The sequence below is a fragment of the Uranotaenia lowii genome, chromosome 3, assembly GCF_029784155.1.
Source record: "Uranotaenia lowii strain MFRU-FL chromosome 3, ASM2978415v1, whole genome shotgun sequence".
NCBI classification, from domain to species: Eukaryota; Metazoa; Arthropoda; class Insecta; order Diptera; family Culicidae; genus Uranotaenia; species Uranotaenia lowii.
Window position 1 is genome coordinate 316,991,325 of NC_073693.1, and position 26,038 is coordinate 317,017,362.

General features: G+C 32.0%; 2 protein-coding genes across 2 annotated transcripts in view; both read left to right on the forward strand.

The window, feature by feature from the left end:
- The first annotated feature begins 1,636 nt into the window (after positions 1–1,636).
- Positions 1,637–19,507, forward strand: LOC129753765 (uncharacterized). Its single transcript, XM_055749613.1, has 4 exons — positions 1,637–1,808; positions 1,865–2,519; positions 2,581–3,050; positions 19,410–19,507. The coding sequence occupies exons 1-4, from the start codon at positions 1,637–1,639 to the stop codon at positions 19,505–19,507; spliced, it is 1,395 nt and encodes a 464-aa protein (XP_055605588.1).
- Positions 19,508–19,687: 180 nt separating this feature from the next.
- Positions 19,688–26,038, forward strand: part of LOC129753766 (uncharacterized) — a 33,035-nt gene continuing 26,684 nt past the window's right edge. The window contains exon 1 of the mRNA XM_055749614.1: positions 19,688–19,903. Coding sequence (XP_055605589.1) covers positions 19,688–19,903 — 216 coding nt within the window. The remainder of the gene's footprint in view (positions 19,904–26,038) is intronic.

Here is a 26,038-nt window from a genome sequence, read left to right on the forward strand (position 1 = left end):
TAGATAGTTCACAGTCATGTGTTAACATGATACCAAAATGGTTAACTTATTGAAGATCATAAAAGTTTTCTCTTATCATGTTTTTTAAAGGTTTTTTTTTACTTCTTGCCTAAGATAACAGAAAGCGTGAGATTCTAATTCCAATTGAAATCAGCAGGAAATTGAAAAAAACACATTCAATGAAAAATGAATACAAATTTCATATCACAGTTTTCTGCAAAATACATTTAAAAGATTTCGTAACAAGCAACTGCAGCATTTCTATCGTGCACGGCTTTTGTAAGGTTTTATAAACAATGGTTCAAAGTTAGAATCGCGACATATCACCATCTCGGTCATCAAAATAATCTGTGTCTTAGTGTTAAAATGATTTTTATAGCTTTTTTCTTTGAGATGTGAGAATTTGAGGAAAAAAATTATATGCCAAAATGAGAAATAAAAAAATTGGTTTTACTTCTAATAGTGTTTTATTTACAATAAGATATCTCTTTGAGATAACCGTTTTCATTTTCAAAGCCTATGTTTTGTTACATTTTGTCTTTCGTTACATTTTTATGTGTGTATTTCGTTTTAAAAATAAACGTTTAAATGTCAACGATTATTTTGAAAGAACAATTCCATCTAATCAATGCGTGTCCGTGTACATTGCTTATAGTGAATAATGCCACGACGAAAAAGGTCTAATTTAGGCCGTCTATCAAATAGATGTTCTGTTATCCGGAATATCAGATCGCGAAGATCTGCCGTACAAACCCAACAGGATACAAGCAATATGCGGGTCAACATGGCGCAATTCCGTGATTTACTACCACAAGAATCTCGAGCTGAAAGAAATCAACGAAGGCAATCAGAACGACAACAAGCGCGTCGTTACATAACTGACACACGGAGAGATGATGTTCAACAACGTGTACATGAACATCGAGCATTTACTTCGGAATCATTTCTTCGTATAGCATTCGAGTATGAACCTGATATTGACTACTTCTCTCATTCGAAAGTGATGATAGGTACTATGGACAAAGAGTGTCCACATTGTCATGCACTTAAATTCAAAAATGAGCCAGCTGGAATGTGTTGTGCGTCAGGAAAAGTGCAACTATCGGAAATTGAAGAACCACCTGAACCATTGAACGGTTTGCTGAAAGGTACGGATCCAGATTCGGCTCTGTTTCTGAAGTCAATTAGAAAATTTAATTCATCTTTCCAAATGACTTCATTTGGAGCAACCGAAATGGTCAGAAATAGATCAACTAACGGCCAACAATTCAATTCAACTTTCAAAATAAAGGGTCAAATATATCATCAAGTTGGTTCATTCTTGCCAATGCCCAACGAATCATATAAATTTTTACAAATATACTTCATGGGTGGTGAGGATCCTGAGAACGCCCTCGATAATCGCGTGAATACACGATGCAGCTACAATAATTTGAATTCTCCATTTGCCAGACGCATTATTGGTGAACTGGATGTTTTATTGAATGAGCACAACGAATTATTGAAATTATTTATTTCATATATGCATCACCTACAAAGCGACGATCATGCTATTGTTATAAATCCTGATAGAACACCAGCGGGAGAGCATATTCGTAGGTTTAATGCACCTGTTGTCAATGACGTAGCTGCAATCATGGTAGGAGACCGTACAGCTCCACGAGAAATTGTGATCCGACGAAGAAATAACACTCTCGATTTCATAGCTGATACACACCGATTGTACGATGCTCTCCAATATCCGCTAATGTTCTGGAAGGGACAAGACGGATATGGCATTAATATTAAACAACGAGATCCATTAACAGGTAAATTAGTCTCTTTGAAAGCGAATAGTTTTTGAATAATAATGATTTTTTTAAAGGAAATGAAACAAACAAGAACGTCAGCTCGAAGGATTTTTATTCTTATCGTCTGATGGTAAGACGCGGTCAAGACAACATTATTTTACGATGTCGAGAGCTTTGTCAACAGTTCATGGTAGACATGTACGTGAAGATCGAAAGTGAGCGGTTGCGATACCTACGGTTTAATCAAAAGAAACTTCGTTCTGAAGAGTATATACACTTACGTGACGCTATTATGAATAACGCCGACACATCTGACATTGGAAAAAGTGTCATTTTACCATCATCATACATAGGCAGTCCACGTCACATGCAAGAGTACATTCAGGATGCGATGACTTTCGTTCGGGAATACGGAAGACCGTGTTTATTCATCACTTTTACATGTAACCCTAAATGGCCGGAAATCACTTCTTTGCTTTTGGAAGGACAAAATTCCACACATCGGCATGATATAACGGCACGAGTGTTCAAACAAAAATTGAAATCGTTAATTAACTTCATAACCAAACTAAATGTATTCGGTCCTACACGCGCCTGGATGTATTCGGTCGAATGGCAAAAGCGAGGATTACCCCATGCACATATTCTTATATGGCTTCAAGACAAGATACATTCTGTGGAAATTGATACTTTGATTTCCGCAGAAATACCTGATCCTTCAACCGACAGGTTACTTTTTTTTTCTTTATTTTTTATTTTATTTTATTTTATAATTTTTCTTAACCGATAGGTTATTGTTCGACATTGTTACTAATAATATGATCCATGGGCCATGCGGTAACTTGAATCGTTTATCACCTTGCATGGTAGATGGCAGATGCACCAAGAGTTTTCCGAAATCGTTCACCAAGGAAACTATTACGAATGTGGACGGATATCCGATATATCGCAGAAGAAATATCGACGATGGAGGACAATCATTCACGAAAACAATAAACAACGTTGAATTAGATATTGACAATCGTTGGGTTGTGCCATATTCACCTTTACTCAGCAAAACCTTCAATGCGCACATCAATGTTGAGTTTTGTAGCTCAGTTAAGAGCATCAAATATATATGCAAATATGTGCATAAGGGAAGCGATATGGCAGTCTTTCGAATTGAAAATTCCAACTCAAATGTTTCTCCAGTCAATAAAAACGACGAAATAACGTTGTATCAAACAGGTCGATACATCAGCTCTAATGAAGCTGTGTGGCGTATCTTTGGTTTCCAAATACACGAAAGAGATCCAGCTTTTGGCTGTGCATCTTGAAAACGGTCAACGAGTATATTTCACCAACGAATCAGCAGCAGATCGTACGTTGAATGCACCAAAAACTACTCTCACCGAATTTTTTGAACTTTGTAATCGTAATGACGCTTTTGGTGCTTTTGCCAAAACTCTGCATTATTCAGAAGTACCACGTTATTTTACATGGGCTCCAGCAAAAAAATGGATGCCACGCAAACAAGGCTCACCGGTTGAAGCATGTCCCGATTTGTTTAAATCAAACACTTTGGGACGAATATTTACAGTCAATCCCAGGCAAACTGAATGCTTTTATTTACGTTTGTTATTGATTAATGTAACTGGCCCATTGTCATTCCAAGATATTCGAAAAGTGAACGGACAACAGTATCCAACGTATAAAGATGCGTGCTTGGCACTAGGCTTGCTGGAGGATGATAACCAATGGAATTGTATGCTTTCTGAAGCTGCATTGAACTGTTCTGCAAAACAAATTCGTTTACTATTTGCTATAGTGTTAACAACATGTTTCCCGACCAAAGCTCAGACGATATGGGATACCCACAAAGATTCTATGGCTGAGGACATACTGCATAGATATCGCATACAATGTAATGATCCAATGTTGACATTTAGTAATGCAATGTATAATGAGGCTTTAATTTCCATCGAAGATCATTGCATGATCATTGCTAACTTACGACTTGGTCATTTCGGTATGGGTACACCAAATCGAGATCCATCGGAAATAGCAAACACTGAAATGAATCGTGAACAGCAGTATAATATCAAAGAATTGGATGCAATGGTCACACGGAATGTCCGACTTTTGAACGTGGAACAAAAAAGTATCTACGATCGTATAATGCATTCAATTTTGGCTGGACAAGGGGGTTTCTTTTTTTTAGATGCACCAGGTGGAACTGGCAAAACATTTCTAATATCACTTATACTCGCCAAAATAAGATCAACTAATAACATCGCATTAGCCGTTGCATCATCTGGTATTGCAGCCACTTTATTGGATGGAGGAAGAACGGCACATTCAGCATTTAAACTTCCACTGAACATTCAAAACAATCAAGATGCAGTGTGCAACATAAAAAAAAATCATCAATGGCCAAAGTATTGAAAAAATGTTTAATCATCATATGGGATGAATGTACAATGGCGCATAATCATTCATTAGAGGCGTTGAATCGAACATTAAAAGACATAAAAAACAATGATCATTTTTTTAGTGGAACTCTGTTACTTCTGTCAGGTAATCTATTATATATTCATTATAATAATGATAAAACTTTTTTTTTAGAACATTCGTCATGATTTTATATTTTAACGATTATGTTTAAAGAGTAGAAATTTCATTTAATATTTAATATTCATTTTAAAATTTTAGGGGATTTCAGACAAACCCTTCCCGTTATTCCGCGGTCAACATATGCCGATGAGGTGAACGCTTGCCTAAAATCATCGCATTTGTGGAGGTTTGTTAAAAAATTACACTTGAAAACGAACATGCGAGTAGAAACGCTTCAAGATCCATCCGCTGAAGTATTCTCAAAAAAGCTTCTGGAAATCGGCGATGGGAAATTAGCTGAGCATGAAAACACAGGATGTATCAAATTACCGGAAGACTTCTGCAAAATTGTTGAGTCCCAGAATGATCTCATTAACAGCATATTCCCAGAACTTGACAAAAACTTTCTAAGACACGAGTGGTTGGCAGAAAGAGCTATCTTGGCAGCCAAAAATGATGTAGTAAACAATCTAAATATTAGGATTCAGCATATAATACCAGGAGATTTAGTGTCATACAAATCTATTGATACCATTTGCGATGCCAACGAAACGGTAAACTACCCCTCCGAGTTTTTAAATTCTTTGGATTGTCCAGGCTTGCCACCACACAATCTCCAACTTAAAGTAGGATCGCCAGTAATTTTGCTACGAAATTGAAACCCTCCACGGCTTTGTAATGGCACGCGTTTTAATTAAGAAATTAATGAGAAATGTTATCGAGGTAACCATTTTAAATGGAAAATTTCGAGGAGAAGATGTACTACTGCCTAGAATACCGATGATCCCAACGGATATGCCCATGGAATTCAAACGACTTCAATTCCCAATCCGATTGGCTTTTGCGATCACTATAAACAAAGCACAAGGCCAAACCATGTCCGTTTGTGGTCTCGATCTGAGCACACCGTGTTTTTCACATGGACAACTCTACGTGGCGTGTTCTCGCGTGGGTAAGCCATCGAATTTGGTCGTGTTAGCGAATCAGGGAATAACTAAAAATATTGTTCACTCTACCGTTCTTCAGAATTAATAATCATTGTTTGTGTTGTTTTCATGTAGTATAGTTTAAGTTAATAAAAAAAAATTACATTTGAAAGCCTTAAAAAATAATCTTTTTGATATTTCAATAAGACATCACCATTTACTTCCCTAATATTAAATAATCATATAGCAAAAACAACCATAAGATACACAACATTTGCCAGTAATCAAATTTCTGAGTTTAGATTCAGAATAAAATTTCAGAATTCAGATTAAAAATTCAGAAATAAGATTCAGGAATTAGATTAGTAATTCAGATTCAAATTTTAGATTCGAAATTCAGATTAAGAATTCAGACTCAGATTTCAGCTTCTGAATAGCATCTGGATGAAAAAAAAATTAGAAAGCTGAAGAAAGAAAATATTAAAATAGATTAAATTTAATTTTGAATTATACAAACTCTTTAAAACATTGAAATTAGAAATTGGTATTATAATTTAGTTTTACTCTAAATGATTAGATGAGTTATTTAAATTTGAAATTCATGCAGTAATTTTTATCTCGCACAATGTATTCCATCAAGGTGTTTTGGTACTGTCCTAGATGGCAAAACAACGTTTGCCGGGTCAGCTAGTAATTTAATATAAATCGTTTTGATCATATGAAATTTGAATAAAATCGACACGCCCTTAATTCATTTGCAAAATAAAAACTGCCGCATTTCGATTCCATTTGCGAGGAATGTTTTCGTTCGGGCCCAATGAAGGTAGTAAGGAAGGTAAAATGTAATTCCGTTTCTCTGTTTTCCGGAAAGCTTTCTAATACAGATTTTTATTTTACGACCACAAGGATTGCGAGGCGGCTGATTCTTTTAGGCCTCAATTTGATCCCCACTTCGGATCAAGAATTCGGATAGCAATCGAATGTCACAAAGCCAAATTGGGCTGTTTGCATTCGCGATTTGCTGATGGGATGGTTTTTGCTTTTTTTTGCTGTTGTTAAGAATTTGAAAGGAATTTCGACTGATTGTTAGAGAATTTCATTTAATGTTTTCATTCATGTTTAAGTTTGCTGTCAAGAAAAACTTGGTGTTATTGCCAGTTTCTTCGGTTGGGCTCGATTTGCAAACATTTGGTTTAAATTTTTAAAACAAATTTTGTAATTTTTTTAATGAAAAGTGTTGTTTTAAGCTTCCAACAGAAAAAAGCTAATAAACGATGTTAAAATGCAAAACGATTTAACAAAAAACCTTATTTCTACGAACGAAAGGGAATTTCCACGAAAAAAAAGGCAGATCAACATTACCATATTTACATATCACATGTTCCATGTAAATAAATACAGACACGGAGCGACACAATTGTATTCGGCATGCCGATGATTGTTTCTAATTTTTTCTACAAATTGTTTTTTGCTAAGCCTCCGGGAGCCAATATAAAAAGTAACAACAACATTCGATTCCTATAAATTGCATTTGAATGGCTAACGCCGATTCGTGGCTCTGACCTTTCCCTCATCAAACGACATGGAAATGGTGTTTGCCAACAAGCAAATCATGTTTGTTTGTAATTTTCCCGAGCCACCTTTTCACATGCAGGACGAATTCCGATCCCCTGCATACATTCAGGGGTGAACACAAAAACCTGAGGAAAAAAAGGAAATTCAAACTCATACACACACGGGTACATACAAACATAAACCAATTAAACCATTCGCCCTTCTGATCGGAATTTGCTGATTGTAACAGCAAGTATAGTGGATTGTCTGGGTGTGGAAACCCGGGAATCTTGCTTCCTTTGCTCGGCAGGTGCCATTTTTGTGTTTGAGCAACCACACACACACACAGTAGAAAAGGGGGTTGAGGAAGGTGAAAATGGAATTTATTTCATAGTCAATACTAAAACCGGAGCGAAGTAAAAAGTGTTGGACTATAAATGGCACACGGTGTTATTGCTAAGCTGAGTCGAATTGTTAATTAAAAAAAAACAACATAAATCCAAGAAAATTACTCATAAATACTTGAAGAGCTTGACACTTCTTTTGCTTCAGTCATCCATTTTTTTTTGTTCTAATATTTTTTTCATTTTTTTCAAAAGTTGAACCCACCTTAACGATTTTGCTTAGTAGGTAGTTTGTTGCTGTTGGAAGTAAAGAGCATCGATGGAAGTGTAATGCATGAATGTGTTTTTTTTTTCTTTTTGCAACTTCATAGCATCACACAAATATGAAACCATTACCGATCCAATGAAAGCATGTAATCAACTGCTAACAATTGCTATGATTTATGAGCTGAAACATCAACACCGAACAACGAAGCCCATCCGTTCTCAGGTTAACTACAAAAAAAAAAGCTACAGAAAAAAGGGGGTTACATGTACAAATGATTTAGGGATAAATGGTTCTAACTGTAACAAAAAAGAAACTCGTGATTGGAACGTACAAATTTGTTTACGTGCACTGAATGTTATCGTTTTTTCCTGATTTTAATTAGAACCGAAAATATTGTCGGTTTGATTGGAAAATATGAGAATGGAAATGAGATTAGCTGACTAATAATACTGTTGTTGAAACTGCTTTTTAGCCATTTTACCGTTGTGCTGAATAAATCGGTCCTTTTTTGAACATCATATGTTTTGAACAGTTGTCCTCAGATATATGTAAATATTTTGATCAGTTTAAGCACTTACCCAGCAGAAGATGAAATTATAGAATTTTTTTTTAATTCATATTTTCTGCTAAATGTTGTAACATCATAAAATGGCAATTGTTATTATATTCAATTTATTCAAAACATTCTGCCGAAAAAATAAATTCTTAAATCGTATATTTTAATGAACAAAATCGATTATTCCAAAATCGAGCCAATTTAATTGGCTTCTAACATATTCCCGAGGTATTCGTTACCTCAGAAATACGGCTTAAGGCAATCGGATTTCCTTCCCTCGTAGCATGGAAGAAGACTTCATCAGCAATCGTGATGTCTTTGCATACATATAGCAATGTATTTGTTGCCGTACTTTCATGAGGCAATTTGTCTTAATAACACTAGTTTACAGCATTTTTGAACTCAGTAAACTGAAGGTCATTTCCAATGTAAAATCGGGCGCTGAATCCGAAAATGAAATTCAAAAAAATCTCAGTAGAACCGTTTTTGAGTTATACTCCAAATATGAAATTTCGAAATAATTAAAAAAGTTCTTGTACTTAGATTAAAATATCTCGGACGGCACAACAGTAATTTGAAATCTCTCTTTTGCATATTGAAGGTGAATAAGTTATCTATCGATCATCTCAACACTGTTTTTGCGTTTGACCAACAGTATTGTTGATATTAGAGACTTTATGAGAAAAAAAATTATAAAAAACGCATTTTTTTAGAAAAAATTTTGTTTTAACGAAAGTTTTAGACTCGATGGTAGCATTTAAAAATCTGATTTTCTTTTGCGCTTAAATATCAATTTAAAACAAAGATTTTAAGTGCTTATTTATCAAAATCGGTTGAAAATTGAAGAAGTTATGGCTACTTTACCATAACTGAAATTTTTGGAGTTTTTAATAATTTAACGAACCGCAGTACACTTATCATAGTATAGGAAGAATGGAACATGATATATCTCACTCGCTCTAAGTCAAAATTATTCATTAGCTTACCAGAAAGTCACATGCCAAATTTCAGGAAGATCTGACCATAGGGAGGGGTTGCTTAAGTTTTAAACGTAAATAAAATTTTGAGGTATTTTGCCCGGAAGGAATGAAAAATACTGGTTTTTCATCAATAACTTTTTTCATCACTAGCTGATTGTTTTTAATGGTTGATTTTCTTAAAGCCTAAGTTGAGACAAATATTTCACCCATAGACTGTAACTCGATTGGATTTGAAACAGAAAAGTTATTGCGGGTCAAAGATTGTATTTTGGTCGAAAATTGTCGTATAAAATGCAATGCGTAAAAAGTACTCATTGCGTATTGGACAAAATTTGCGGCCTTTGAACCGCAATAACTTTTCTGTTTCTAATCCAATCGAGTTGCAGTCTTCGGGTGAAATATTTGTCTCAACTTAGGCTTTAAGATAATCAACCATAAAAAACAATCAGCTAGTGATGAAAAAAGTTATTGATGAAAAACCAGTATTTTTCGTTCCTTCCGGGCAAAATACCTCAAAATTTTATTCTCGTTTGAGACTTAAGCAACCCCTCCCTATGGTTAGATCTTACTGAAATTTGGCATGTGACTTTCTGGTAAGCTAATGAATAATTTTGACTTAGAGCGAGTGAGATATATCATGTTCCATTCTTCCTATACTATGATAAGTGTACTGCGGTTCGTTAAATTATTAAAAACTCCAAAAATTTCAGTTATGGTAAAGTAGCCATAACTTCTTCAATTTTCAACCGATTTTGATAAATAAGCACTTAAAATCTTTGTTTTAAATTGATATTTAAGCGCAAAAGAAAATCAGATTTTTAAATGCTACCATCGAGTCTAAAACTTTCGTTGAAACAAAATTTTCTCTAAAAAAAATGCGTTTTTTATAATTTTTTTTCTCATAAAGTCACTAATATCAACAATACTGTTGGTCAAACGCAAAAACAGTGTTCAGATGATCGATAGATAACTTATTCACCTTCAATATGCAAAAGAGAGATTTCAAATTACTGTTGTGCCGTCCGAGATATTTTAATCTAAGTACAAGAACTTTTTTAATTATTTCGAAATTTCATATTTGGAGTATAACTCAAAAACGGTTCTACTGAGATTTTTTTGAATTTCATTTTCGGATTCAGCGCCCGATTTTACTTTAAAAATGTTGGTCAGTTAATCAAGTTCATGATTTTTTTTAAATTTTGTAAACTAGTGTAATCATCAAAACCCATTAGCATACGAACAAATCGTTTTCGTTTGAGTTTCGACTAGTACCTGATGCAGGGATGGGAGACATTGACTGTTGAAATATCTTCCAACTTTGCAAATGAAAAACAAAATTTTGATAATTTTTTTGCTCAAACGTTGTCGTAAAAAAAAGTTCATTATTTTATTTGAGATTTTTCGAAAATAGCACATTTTTAACACATTTGTTATGTATGTAGTTTTGAGCAAAGAAATTATCTTCAAAATGTTGAAAAGTCTCCTTGTTCAAGTGAAGAAACGAACCCATGAAAACGTTCAGTATGAGGTTAAACCATGGCTGGAGGAACGGGGGTGAGGGTTTTGTGGGTTGAACCCCCCCCCCCCCCCCATGAGGGTCCAAAAATGCAAGCGAGGTATTCCAGTCCACACTCAAAATTTTAAGTTCATAATCAAATTATTATAAAAGAGTAAATTTATTCATGTGTTACAATCTTGACAAAAAACTAATGCCAAAACATCAAAAACCCATCCCATGCTCAAAATTTTGCTAAAGCTTTTCGAAATTTTCTCACTTGTTCATAAAAACTCAGGACCGAATATTAAATTTTAAATTAAATTACACCCATTTTGGAGTTCCTAGTTGCATATTCTCATAACCAAATCTATTTTCGTATTAAGGATTCTGTGTCCAGTTTAGGATTCGTGATTTTCAGTTCAAATTATCATAAAAAATTAGAAATGAAAAGCTGCTTTGAAATCCTGGTTTAAATTTGGTTTTCCATTTCAAACCAAATTTGAATCACGTTTTTCTAAAATCATATTTTCAATATTTGAATTAAAGTTTTCCGAAAATAAAAAAAGGAAAATTTTGTTTAATATTCGAATTCGAAGCTCTAAAACAAAATTCAAACATTTTAAGCTTCTAAATAGCGATCAAAAATTAAAAACTCAAATGCAGATTCATCATTTGAAATTCATGTTTTAATATGGATTCTCAAAACAGATTAAAAATAAATAATCTAAATAATGAATTAAAATTAATTTACTGAAATAAAAGATTTATGAATGAGGGCTTTAAAATTTGGCTCATAAAATTCCGATCTTGCCTTAAGATTCAGAAATCGTGTTTTTTTTTTTGTAGATTTCAGAAATCATCTATTAATTCAGATTCAAAATGCAGATTAAAAACTTAGTAAAGGATTTAGCTTTTAGATGGGGTTTACAATCAACAAAAAGTTGTTGAGGAATTCAAAAGATCATGAACTAAAAATTTCCAATTTCCAGATTTCAAATTTTTTATCAAAATTAGTTTGTACACACAATTCAGCCGAAAATCACAAATATAATGAAGAATTTGAGTTATTTTCTATGTTTTGTACATGGATAAATACACAAATTTTATCTTAAAAAAACTACAAGATTTTTATTGTGGAATTTATTCTTTATGAATAACTATGCTCTTAAAGAAACATTTACCTGATGTTCACCTTATAAATCTACAAAAAAATCTTTATTTTCTCGATCACATATATTTAATACAAAAGTTTTTTTAAAACTAAATTTTAAACTTGATCATCAATTTGGTTCAAGTTTGCATCAAGCAAATTTGATCCGAAAATTTTGTATAATTATTGTTTTTTTTTATTTGATTTATTTTCATCAAAGGTTAAATATTTGAATTTTAAAAAAGCGTTTGGAAAATTGAGCTTGTTTGACTGAGTACAGAATAAAATATTTTTTAAGAAATTGGAGGTTGTCTAGGAAAACCTATTTTAAGTTCAAATCAAACAAGTTTGATCTACAAGATCAAAAACAAATTCATAGAATCTTACCATCGATGAATACGAATTCCATATTTTGTTACTGTAGGTTTCATTAACAAAATTTATCTCACCTTTTAGGTTCTGTACCAATTTTCAAAAGTTACTATTGAATAGAAAAACTGCTAATGTTAAAATACCTAAAAATGAATAATCATATAGTTACAACCTTTTTTAATTTGTGCAATGTTGGGCAAAAAACCATGGATAAAAATCAGTCACCAAAACCCCCGCCCCATGAGTCGGTTCTTCCTACGGCCCTGGGTTTAACAAATTTTAAATTTAAATATCTTTTGAAGGCGTCGCGAGCAGACTAATACAAAGTTTGGCTTCCATCGTAAAACTTGGTATTCTTTTGCCCGAATAAAGGTGCCAAATTTTAAGTCTCAATTCCCATATACAGATACAACATTGAAGCTTTCAATGAAAGCTCAATAAATAATGTCTCGTTATGCCACCGTTTCTAAAAGTGTTTTGAGGTTCAATAATGCCACATTTTGACTTCGAATTCATCCGAAATATGGTATGGTGTTCTCAAAATTTCTTCCGGAAGGCAGCCGAATCGAAGTACCATTAAGCTTTAATGAAACTCATAATCTGACTCGGGTTAATAAAACAAACTCGTTTTTGGAATTTTATAATTGTTTTCCAGTCAAACCGGTACCAAAATTGGCTGAAAGGACATGATAGCATATTTACCACAGATTAAAATTAATCAAACCTTGAGTTTTGTAATTTGTTTTGATTAAAGTCGTTTTTTGATCTTTATGACATTCCCAATTTTATATAAACGATGTCGTTGGTGGGCAGTTTATTAAAAAAAAACATTTCCGGTGCCACTGTGTTTACTTTTGGCCTCGAACTCGTGGCCATAGGCTGAGGAAGAAACTGACTTTCCAACAGAGAAATATCAATATCAAATACCTTGATGATGCCTTGTTTTGATATTACTGAAAAATCAAACATTACTTGTTGCCCTCATTATGCTGGAAGCTTCATAATTTTATGTTTTTTTCCCAGATTAGTTAAACTTCTTAATCTTTCATAAACTTATTTTGTATCGCCCAAACAAATGTATCAAATCAGGATATAATAAAACCTTGAAGATCCCTCAGATAAATTGTTTGCAATCAATTCAGGCATTAAAGTCTGCTCAACTTTCTTGTTCTTCGCTGAATACGACACAGGTTACATTTTAAAGTCAACCCAGAAGTGCCAGACTTCCTTATTGATGCTCAAGAGAATAATTGGTCATAAAGCAACAGATTAGAGAAAAATTGAGATATTTGAAAGTATGCTAGTTGGAAACTTGCATCCTTGTTACTGAAAATACTTAAGAATTATGTTCATTAGGGTGGCAATTGATGTATGAAAAAAAAATAACTATTGAATTTTGAATACCGAACATAATCAAAAAATTTATAGTATGGCCTAAGAACTGCGAAATGCAAAATTTCAGCTTAAATGGGTTTGATTAGGGGGGTTGAAAATTTTCCAAGTTTTGTTTTTTTTTACCCAAGGTCCTTTTTAAAGGGCTTCTGGACAAAAATAACTAAGTTGATACGAAGTGGATCTTTATTACGGTCGCCATAAGCTGTATTTTTTCTTGGCTCCTGAATTTTTTTTAAAGCTTTCCTTTCCACTAACGTAATGAAGTCCCTTAAATATATTGAAAACTAGCTGACTCAGTAAACTTCGTTTTACCTTTTACTTAATAAATCGTAGGAAAATGTTTAATTCATCTACACATCCTTAACCTCTTCGTGCTCGTGAATTAGTTTTCATGAAAATCGTCTTAAAGTTGTTCGAGTGGTGTCTCGTTTCATGTTGATTTTGTATGGAAGAAAGATGCCCGAAGCTGTTATACAAACCATCTCTGGCCCGAAAAACCCTTAGAAACCAAATTTCATTTCATTCCAAACGTCCTTTTTTACGTGATGGTGATACAAAAAATGCCTCCATTTTAATATATAAGATAATTTAAGTTAATTTGAAAAACAGATTTTGATTCCCGAATAGAATCATTTATCACTACTGAAATTTAAATCATATCGAGAAAAAAAAAATTAAAAAAGAAACATTTGAAAAATATTCAACCGTATTCTGAATCGATTTAAAACTAAAGGAGAGAGTGGGGTAACGTGAGTCAAGAGGAAACGTGGGCCACTCTAAATTTCTCAGCTGTGTGTGGAGATAAAAATCTCAATCCAACTGTCATCGCCATCGCTTTCCGAAAGCATATTTTTCTGCATGTTGTTGACTTGTGTACTGCTTTTATTTAACTAGCCGAGAAAAATATACTTACATAATTAAACAAGCACCCGCAAGTTTCATCCGTGGGAGACTTAAAGTACATTACAAAAATTTGCTCATACGCTTATGATATTAGTTTTGTCATGTTTTTTCACAAGGCAAAAACAATTTTCGATGAAACATAAATAAGTCACACAAACGCAATCAATTTGCAAATTATAGCTTGTGGGGAATAGTGGGCCACATTTTGTGGGGTATCTTAGGCCACCTGTATTTTGGTGTTTTTATACACACTCAGAACTTAAAATACGTTTTTCCTATCTGCAATGTTTTCTTATGCCAAATTAAGAGTTATGAAATACATTTCGTCCATTTTTTCCAATGCGATAGAGACAAGCATAAATCCTATATAAAGAAATATCAGTTTTGCGTCAACTCATAAACTTTACAAGTTTTATCAATCAATTTGGATTTAATGGCCCACGTTTCCCCACAGTTTTTCAAAACCCAAAAAAAATTATTTTTTTTAAAAACAGTCAGAACACAGGGAATTGATGTATTTAACAAATTTCAAACAAACGCCTGATGATTCCGTGAAAATGTAGAAAACCTTTGTTTCCAATCGTTTATTTATATCTTTTTATCTTTTATAATAGAGAAGTTATGAAGCATAGAAAAAAAGTGGCCCATGATACTCCATTCTCCTTTACTTTAATAATTGTTTCATATTTCATAATACTTACTTGGTTATACAGTAAAAAATAATAAAAGTCTACATTGTAGTAAGAAATATCAATTGATAATCAAAATGTAGGAAAAAACTAATATCAGATAAAATTTTTTTGATAAGTTCAAATTTTAAACAAAAACCATTGAAAAATCACTCAATGACAAATTTTTTAAAGCAAGTTTTAATGCTGTTTTTTTGCTCGGCAAGGCAGTCAAAATTAATTAAAAAAAACGATGTTCTGATTAGTCCGACGTTTCGATGCTGATTAGCATCATCATCAGAGAATTCTAAAATAATTTTTCTTTTATTGTAACTAACTTATGCGAAAATATAAAAATTGGTTCATCCTACTTACAATCGAATCGTTTTTGTATGCTTTTTGTAAAAGCTTACTGTCTACCTTTTTCTCTATTTTTCCCTTTTTTTCCTGTTTGTTTACACTGTAAAATTTGACAAATTAGTATTAAACTTAAAAATTGTTGATTTCGTTTTGTTAATTACACTTATCGCTCTTTTAGATTTTCAAAGTTGTAACTTGTCACTACTGTTGGTTTGTCTATGGTATTTTAAGCGGTATAATATTTAAAAATGGCTACCAAAATGGTTACCAAACGGGAGGTGTTTTTATGGAAAATCATTTTGTGCCTTTCGTTTTTTTGACATTCTTAGAATTGTTCCTGTAGTTGTGAGATTTAAGAGAGGTAAAAACAGCTGAGTAAGTTGAACTGAGATTTGCGACGTCTGCTCTGTAGTTCACTGTGTTGGGTGTGTTGTAGATGTGACACATTTCAAGGAACTTTTAATGTTTTTAAGGAAAACGATTATTTCATTTAATTTTTTATCATTTCAAACGAACGTTTTCTTGAAATATTAATAGATAAGAAACACACAACGCATTTGCACAATTTCCCTCAACCGTTGTTCTTACCACAAATTATTATGGCGTTTGTTCTAAAAGTAAGAAGATACTGTTGGAAATGTCAAATTTGAATAAATCTGTTCATTTGGTCAGCAACATAGAGTTTTTGTGACAAATGATGTGATTTATGTTCGTTCCTATTGAATTGAGTTCAATTGACAGAGTATTTCTCATAACTCTTCATTCGGCATAAGTACACTTCACAGAGAGAAAAAAACAACTTTCAGCTATGAATGTGTAGAAAAACACCAAAGAATAGGTGACCCAAGATGTGGCCCATAATTTCCCGTGAATCACAAAACGTAGACTGAAAAAAGAGTGCACCTACTGATAAGATTGAAATCTCTGAGGAGAAGTAAGGTTCTTGAAAACGTGCGAGATATAATTTCCTTTCTTACTTTTCCATGCATTATTTTTTTTATTAATTTGTTTATTTCAAACGGCTCGGACCTTTTAGTTTTAGGGAGCCAAAATCATTTTTTTAAGATTATTTTACATTGATTGATTCATCATTCTATATATCATTATTGTCATAAAAAAAGTTTTCATTGAGGGATCCTGAGAATTATACGCAGTTAGTTTTATAAGTTTGTGAAGTGTACAATGTATGTTGATTTTTTATTTTCTAGCGTTACTTGTGTTGTGGTAAAGTTTCACTGTTGATTAGTTCAAATATGTTTTTGATTGCCTGATATTTAGGAACAAAAGATAATTTTTCAATTTTATATGTTTTTCACTTTTTTGTAAGAAGTAACTTACTTGAAATATGTATCTCGGATGATGTGTTTGAAAAAATATCGTGTTGCAAAGTATGGAGGAGCTTTGAAAATAATAAAAAAAAGTTGTGTGTGCAAAAATTGTAAATTAAAAATAAACAAATGTGTAACTATAAAGAAGAGTGAAGGAAGATACAATATCTCGTAACAAAAATCCCTTGGAAAAATCTTATTCGCATTCCCATTTGGGAGAACAGTCACCCAAAACTTCGTTTGACGCAACGCGACAACTCACCGTTTGACGGAATAACAGTCATTCAGAATTACAACACTTTTTCTTATGAGATTGTGTTACACTTCTTGACTTATTATTCCAAAAGAAGCTAGAACTTTCAATTCGTTGCCTTGAGAAAATTATCAAATATCTTAAAATGGAAAACCAACCCCCAGAAAAGGTGCCCAGACCGAACCCTGTGGACTGTGTTAAGAAGAGAGCAAGGTATGTTAATCTTGGAGTTATAAAAATCTATAGATTTTGAGTAATTGAACTGTGATGACAAATTTAACAGTGTGTAGATTTTTAGTCAACATTTTGAAATGTTTCCAACATAATTTTTTTTTTAAATATGGACTTCATAATGTCATAATTTCAGTGCAATGGTCAGCTCATATTTTTTTAGAAAAAAGTTTTAGACATTTCCTTTGGGTTCATTTAAGTTCAAAAAGCCATGTTTTCCAACTATTGAATCGAAAACCCAATTCAGCATAATAAAACTTATATTTATCGAAAGATTAATGTCCAACCAATGATTGCCTGATTTAAAAGACTTAAAAACTTTAAAAGACCTGTAAATATATTATACTTCTTAGGTTGTTGAAAATCATTATAAATATTTTTTGACATACTAAGACTTGAAAACAAGAAATGAAAAATTAAGATGACTATAAAATTTTCAATCCACCATTTGTATTTCCACTTTTCATTATTATTGTAATTATTATAATTTATTAGAGACCTTTTAATCACCCGGGTTTACCACTTTTCATGATTTTTGTTAAAGACTGAGGGTTCCTGAAGGATCAAGTGGCCTAGAATAAAGGATCTTGTTTCCTTTAACTTCAAAAAATCGTTCTATGAAAATGCTTCTAATTGTTGTGTGGGATCAAAATTCGATCAAAGTTTTAGAGCTGAAAAATTTGAATAAGATGTTTTTATTATCTGTGGTAGACGGCGAGTTGCTAAATTTTTCAAAAAAGATATTATGGGATCAAGCATTCCCATTCTCTTTTAATGTTGGCACAATGAATAAAACTGCTTATTTGAATGTTCCAGTTGAAGTCGATATCATACCGGAATTCTTATTCGGAGAGCTTATTCGAATAATTCGAAATAATTTTTGAACTACATTTTTAATAGAAATCATTTGATGATTATCGTTTTTCGTTTCTCGCAGCCCTAAAGCCAATAAACATAATAAAGACCCGAGTTAAACAGTCCATCAAATCACAGTTTCTTACACTTCCAAAAATAAATTTACCCGCAAATTGCTTCCACCTCAATTGAACAGTCCTCTGGGTTGGGTCATCATCATCATCAACAACCAATCAATTGTCCATCCAACCAACGCAAAGCAAAGCCCCCAAATTACCCAACAAACACATCAGGTTGATGCAATTTATTAGACCGGGGTAGCCTAACGATAGCAACCGAATCCTAAACAGCCATCCCTGCTGAAAGCTGCCAGTCTTTGGTTAGTTTTTGTACCGGGACGACGATTTGCTACGGTTTCAGCTATTGCTGGTTCACAAAATTTCAGGCCACAAAGTGACATCCCCCCAAAATAGCACTGCTGTTGCGGTTTTGTTTAAAATTCCCCTCAAAAGTTTGGCACTCTCTGGAGCCCCCGACAAGTGTCTCTCTAGAGCCACCAGCCACTTCTCTATTGAGGTCACCAAGTTCTGGCGTGCTCTTGCTTCCCTAAAAGAAAAAGATAACTATACTTGTTAACAAAACAAAAACAGAACATCAACGAATCGGAACGAGCAGCGCTCCCCCATTGAGTGAATTGTGTCTGGTTTTCAATTAAACTTGAAAACCTGAACGCGTTCGAATAAGGTGCCGGTGCTGATAGGTAGGACTCATCCCCTCCGTTCGTTCGTTTTTGTTTCGAGGCTAAGAGCAATAAAAATAGGGACAAAACCGGGCAGCCTAGTGAAGTGAAAAGTTTTCTAACACTCTCCATCCTTACTCACTCAGAACTTTTCCGACAGGAAACAGTAGCAAAGTGCCGAGGGTGGTGGCGAAATAAAAGTTTCCAAACGGAAATTTTTTTTTGGAGAAATGACCGGAACTTTTTTGTTACAAGCCATTGAAGAAATCGTGAAAGATTGTAGGGTGCTACTGATATAATCAATTTTTATTCAACACAAAATAATAATCAAAATACAAGAAAATTAAAAAAAATAACAAAACTTAAAAAAAAGACAAAATTGACACAAATGACAAAAATGACCAAAATGAACAAAAGGACAAAAATTATTAAAAAAAATGGCAAAAATCATAAAAATTTAAAAAAAAATTATAAAAATCAATGAAATGGCATTACTAAAAAAAACAGTCAAAAATATTTTTTATGAATAACAGCATACGGTTTTTATTTAATATTTTTAATATTAATTTAAAAAAAGGAAACACCCTACAACTCAAACGAACCAAAACTTTTTGGAAACAAGTTTAAACGTTATTTTTTCCCGGCAGAATCCAAATCAGCTGTATCGATTGCTCTCGCCCAATTCGATAACCGCAATCCCGCAACCACAGTTCAATCGGACGAAAACTTGCCGGAAGCCAGTTAGAGTTTTCTCCACTCACTAGCCAAAGCAACTGCTCCCATAAAACGCCCTTTTCCTTAGATTTTCCACCCTGCCCATTTCCGGTCGTTAAAGTGTGTGTGTTTTTCAGATTGAAACTCAAACCGAAAACCCCAAAAGAGAGAACCTTCGTCGACGAAAAAAGCCGGAGCTTTCAATCCCAAAATGCAGCCCATAAAATCGTTTTACTATTTTGCGAAACTGTTCGGCCTTTGTCCGTACCCTCTGGATGGGACAATTCCGGTAGGGTCTCGGTTCCACTACATCCGGTATCTGCTGCCGACCTATGTGGCCATGCTGTTCTACACCTTCTGTCTGGTGAGCATCTTCTGGCAGAGTGGCAACACCTCGGACATTTCGAATGCCGCCAATTGGATTCAGGTAAGCTGGCGACCGACGATTGGGAGATTTTTCGGAATGACTACTCAGACTCTGAACTGTTGGTAATTTTTTGGAATGCTTTGAACTGCACCTGTGAATGGTTGAACTCATGGGTCCGACGTTACAAAGGAAATTTTTGTTTACTCCATAGAAGTATATTTCCCCTGAATTTTTTGAGAATAAAACGATCCATTAGTGGCTTCAGCATTAAAACTAGAAACAAGAAGGTCAATAAATCCTAAACGATTTTGACAATTTCATTTAACTTGATCAATTTAAAACAAATCCTAAAAAATTTAATTATTTTGATCATTTAACAATGCTTTAACGAAGAACGATAAAAAGTAATCAAAATGAGCACTTTTCAAGGGAAACATTTTCAAACTATAGAATATGCATAACACAACAACACAATTTACATTTTTCTGAGATACAAAGAATTTAAGAACTGATCTTGAATCATCTGGGGGTGCTGATTCCAAATATGCAATAAGTTTTTTTTCCAACAGCTTTTGTTTCCTTATTGTTTACTTTTTCAATTTTGCAAAATACAGCAATTTTGATAACAAACTTTAACAAACTTGAATTGAACCCGAATTTATTCTGAGATATTTCTTAAACCGTAAGTTTATTCGTTATGCAGCCTTGGACAATGTTCTTCGATGAATTTAATTATTGAATATCAATTACTCGAAGACTTTCTTCAGCGGAATCAGAAATCGGTATAATTTCGTCTATTTGAATTTCTTGAATTTATAGAACCTTATTTTTTATTTAAGCTATATATCTTTGAAACTTTAATATCTTGGCATAATCTGAATCCTTGATTGAATGGAAGATTAAAAAGGTTTTTAATCAGTTTTTGATTTTCATGTAGGTTGGCTACCAGTTATTAAAAATATTTGTTTTGTAATGTCTTTATTATAGAGATTTTCAGCTTTCGGCTGGTTCATCTCTTTAAATATTAAAAATCTATTTTACTCAAAATCGATCAAATTCGAAATTTGCACACACCGTATCACAAACACAAGAGTTAAAAGACAAAACTTGCAAATGATTTGAATTCTGGACGCCAAAATCTACCAAAACAGTTATTTATACATAGGCACCAATAATGCTGTTTCCTAGGGTAATTTTACTCGTAATATTATCCTCGTAGCTCAATTTCCTTAACCTTCGCCCTTTCAAGAGATGAACTTACTTTTAGTAAAAAGTCTCGATGATTAAAAAAAAACACAAAACAAACTTTCGCCCATTTTTAACAAATCTGTCCATTTGTTATTTTCAATGCTCTCATGAACCCTTTCAAATTTGGATTTTGTTAAACAACACTAATCAAAATCATATTTTCAATGACGGTGAGTGTAAATAATCAAGCAATTTATTCCATTTCTTAAGATGGGGAGAAATAGCGTTTTTTCTCTGAGAGATGAATGACTTGAAAAAGTTAAAATCCAACCAAATAAAATGAAAAAAAAAAAAGTTTTTTTCTCTAATTTGAAATTGTGATTTTTACAAAAAAAAAAATCACAATTACCAATTCGAAAAAATAAAAAACGCAATTTCTCTTCATCTTCAGCGCTGGAATAAATTGCCTAATTGTTCACACAAACCGTCACAGATTTAATTTAATTTATTTTTTTGTATTTACTTTTTGTACTTTTTTTTCTGGAGAAAATGTGCAAAACAAGGTTCAAATAAATAAATTGAATTTTTGAGATGATTTAAAACCAGTGCCAAATTTCCTTGCAGAAATTAAAAACAAAATTCTTGAATAACGTTTTAGGCAAAATACGAAAAATATCTGCTTTGTTTGATTTTTGAAGTTTCAGAAGGGGTGTTTGAGATAAAAACACTTCAATTAAGAATGTTTTGAATAGGGTTTTCATGTGCTTTTTTTTTCAAAAATGTTCCGCCGTTCTGCATTTTTGTCAAAATGTCCCGCTTTTTTACCACCAAGTTTTCAAATATATAAGTTTTTCTGGATTTGAGTCGCTTGTTACTCACAAACATAAGTTCACAAACATTTGTTCAATGGTATTCTTCAATGGAATGATACAATTAACATTCGATATCCCCATATTTATTACGATAACCCACGATATTTTATTTTGAATGGAGGATTATTTTTTCAAGAATGTGTTCATGTGTTTCATGTGTAATAATATAGTTCATTATTTTGTCAAGCTCCATTTTATTCTGACAGGTCAAATGGAGCTCAAATCTTCTGCTTTTTTCCAATTCTATTAGAATTTAGCTGATCAGTTTTCCAAAGCATTTTCTATATTTCAAATAATGTTTTTAAAATATGGCCTCAATAAAATCCTATTATTTTTTCATAACCTCGACCAAGTCTTAAAAAGAATTGTGTCTGAAAATGTGTCGAGAAGCTGTCTGAATTTACTATTTCAGCTGCTTAGCTATATTCGTAGCTTTTCAGTAAGTAAATAAAAACTAGAATAATCTGATACTGGGTTATGCTATTAGTACACTGCTAAATAATGATCCACTGACCCTAGTTTGCACAAAAATTATATATATAAAATAAATAAATAAAAACGTAAAAAACAGGAATTCTTTAAACCTTATAATTTAAGGTTATAAACGTTCAATAATTCAATTAAAAAAACACAAAATAACTACATACGTAAGAGTCAAAAAGAAACATGCTTATTTTTTGTATAACAACCAAGTATATTAATTTGTTGTGGATAAAAGCTGAATTGTTCATCCAAGCATTTGTTTTGTCTTGACATAAAACAGCAAATAAAGTAAAACAATTCAGCATTCAACATTCATTTTAATGTTTTTTGTGGGTTTCAATCAAAATTATTATAACATGTTTGTGCCATTCTCAATTCTCTTTGTTAGCGATGCAGCTAACGGAAAGTATTGAAAAGCTTAAACTTTGTTTGATGTTAACTTCTTGATTTAAAATCAGGGAAAGCAGATGTTTTACTAACTGAACTCTGTTGTCGATTTATAAAATTTTATAATCAACAGAAAACACAATTTTTTATCACGCATACAAACATTTTATTACTTTCTCTTACATATACATATGTAAGAAAAAAAAAATTTAAAATATATTTTAACATGTCTAACTTTTTTCGGGTGTATCCCACCTTTTTTCTCAAAATGTCCTGCAACCATCTGGCAAGCTTAGTATTGAACAAAATGAAAAATTTGAAACTAAAAACCGTTAATAATAACCTGACTTTTCAATCTTAAGTTCGGATTTTCTATCCTGAAAACCGATATTTTTGATAAATTAGAACAAAAATCAATGAGTTACAAGTGTGACAAAACATATATTTTTTTAAAACAAAAAAACATAGAATAAATTGGATTTAAACCTCTGATACTGTAAAAATGTTTTGTATTGTCAAAGTACTTCGATTTTTCATTCAAATATTGTCAAATTTTTTAAATTAAATTTTAAAAGAGAAATCCTTTTGATTTAACTTTAGAGTCCATCGAAGCTACAACGTAAACTTTGGTATAAGCTTCGAATACCTAGTGCTTTATCATAACTCGACTCTTACTTTGACCCTCGTTGAAAAAAAAACCATTACACCTGTATTTTTTTTTTTTGACGTAATCTTTTGAATTGGTTTTATTTACTTACATCATTAAGGGTTAAAAATGTTTTTTTTTTTTCAATCATTTGTTCCAGTTGTGTAAAAAATGTCACATTCTTTTATGATTGGTCAGTGTTTATCAAACTTTTTATCTTAAACTTTCCACAATTTTGAACTGGTTGAAATGTAGAATGAAATTTTTGACGTTCTAGTGCTGAACATTGATTAAATGTCAAACTTAAAAACCATTAAAAAAACTGAAATTCTCCAAGAATTTCTGACGTTTATTTCAAATCAATCTTTTATAAGGAAGCTATTGGATAATAATATGAAAGGTTTAATATGAAAGACATCCTGCTTAAATTTTCATTTTGACAAAATGAAACAAAACAGGATTGAAGACATTAAAAAAGTATCTCTAAAAAGCGTTTGCCTAAATGAAAACTATATACCGTTTAAGAAAGAATATCTGAGATAGAAAGGGCAAAATCCTTTCACTAAACTGTTTTTTGGTCTTTTTATTTATGATTTTTTCAATGATAATTTACTTCATTTCACACAAAACTGAAAATACCAATAATATGTCTCTGTCCATTTCCTACTTACACAGGCATATGAATTGTTGCTTCAAAATTGGTTTACCTGAAAAGAGAAAAATATTTATTAGTTAAAATCGATTCGAAAGAAAATAAATAGCAGAAAGAGTAATATGTATAAAATGAACATTTTTGTTTCCATGATCAGTACTGGCAACTGATTTTTTCTATGATATTTTGCTCATTTTATATATCTGTAGCTTAAATGAAATAAAACCTTTAAAAAACCTTATTTTTGTTGCTGGTTTTCTATTCATTTTTTAGTTCATTAACAAAAGTCCCCTTTTGAAATTAAATCGTGACATTTGGAAATTGATCCTCAAATCTTTAAAGGAAAAAAGGAAATTACTTTCATTTTGGTATTTAAAATCATTGATTTTGCACGAGAGTTTGGTTGATGTAGCTTATTCGATTAGAACATAGGATATGTTATTCAAGAAGGCATTCAGTCAAATAAACACACTTAATTCTTAAATATTTTTATTTTATATTTCTTTATAATAGAGATTTTCATCATACAGCTGGTTTATATCTATATATGCTCAAATCAAATAAGCTTTATCTAAAAATTCCTGAACAAATTCTAAGATATTTAATCAAACTTTAAAAACTTAAAGTGAGAGGTCAAAAATTTACGGATCCAATCTGATTCTTGCAAACTCGTTAAAAATTTAAGATTTAAGTTTGAAATCTGATTTTTGAAAAAAAGGTAAAATATAAATGATGTTATTGAATGCATAGAGAAAATAAGAATTTCCCTGAAGATTTTGGAGTTGCTGATTGCATGCTTTTTTATCAGTAAATATTTTTCAAAATTGATCGATTTCATGATTCAACACCTGTAGAATATTTTTTCAAATTAAAATCAGATTTTTGCTTAAAACAAAATTCCAAACGAATTTTGTGTAGTCTGTAACCTTTTGCGGTTTAAGTTCCTTATCAAAGCTTTTAGTTATTTTGATATTTTTAATTATTATTGTACAACTAATTTACGAGCTGAATCTCTGTTTGAATTTTGAATATTAATATTGAATTAAAATTTAGATTCTGCCTTCAAGATTTGATTTTTGAATCTTCTTCAAAATTTTATTTAAATTTCTGAATAACTATTACAGATCAGAAATTAAAATATGAGCTAAGATGCGAAATATGTTTAAGAGCCCCCAGTCAAGATTCTGAAATTTTTAAATGTTGAGGGTTTCAAGAAGGATTCATTATTTCAATTATCTGATTTGTCAATCTGAGTTCAAATATAAGTTTTAAATGAAAAATCTGGTTCTGAGTTTTAAACTTCAGATCACCATTTCGAAGCATTGTTATGTTTGAATTCTGCAAAAGAACTAAGTTCTAGAACTTTGAATCTGAATATAAAGAAAAACTTAGGGTGGTTTAAATTTTAATTTTGTCATGTTCGGAAAATAATTATCTTAACACATTGTGAAGCAAATATTTAAGAGGAAGGTAACTCAATTTTTTTAGTACTCGCAAGTGTGTTCTTTTTGCATTGCTCATATGTTTTAAGCTTAAGAATATAACTTTTTATTACAAAACTTTACACAATATTTATGGTAACTCAAACACACTTAATTTTAAGTATTTGGTTCACTGGTTTCTGAAATATTTGGCATCTCCCCTCTTAGATTTCTTCGCGTACCTTAATGTTTTGTTTTGATAACGCATATATGTGTGTACGAGTATATTGGATGAAAATCTGAATTTAAGCCATAATTTCAAAACATTTTTATAATCTTTTTTTCTAATCGTGACCCGATTTTAAAATTAAGTAATTCAAGTAATTGAAAGGCTTAGAGGCAACCTTCGTACAAAAAATCAATCACTGGCCTTCGGTTAACTGGAATATTTTTTTTTAAATTGAACTATGAAAGAAAACTATGGAACACTTATAAGTAAAATAAAATTTGGAATTGTCCCTAAATTTTGATTATAATATAAACACA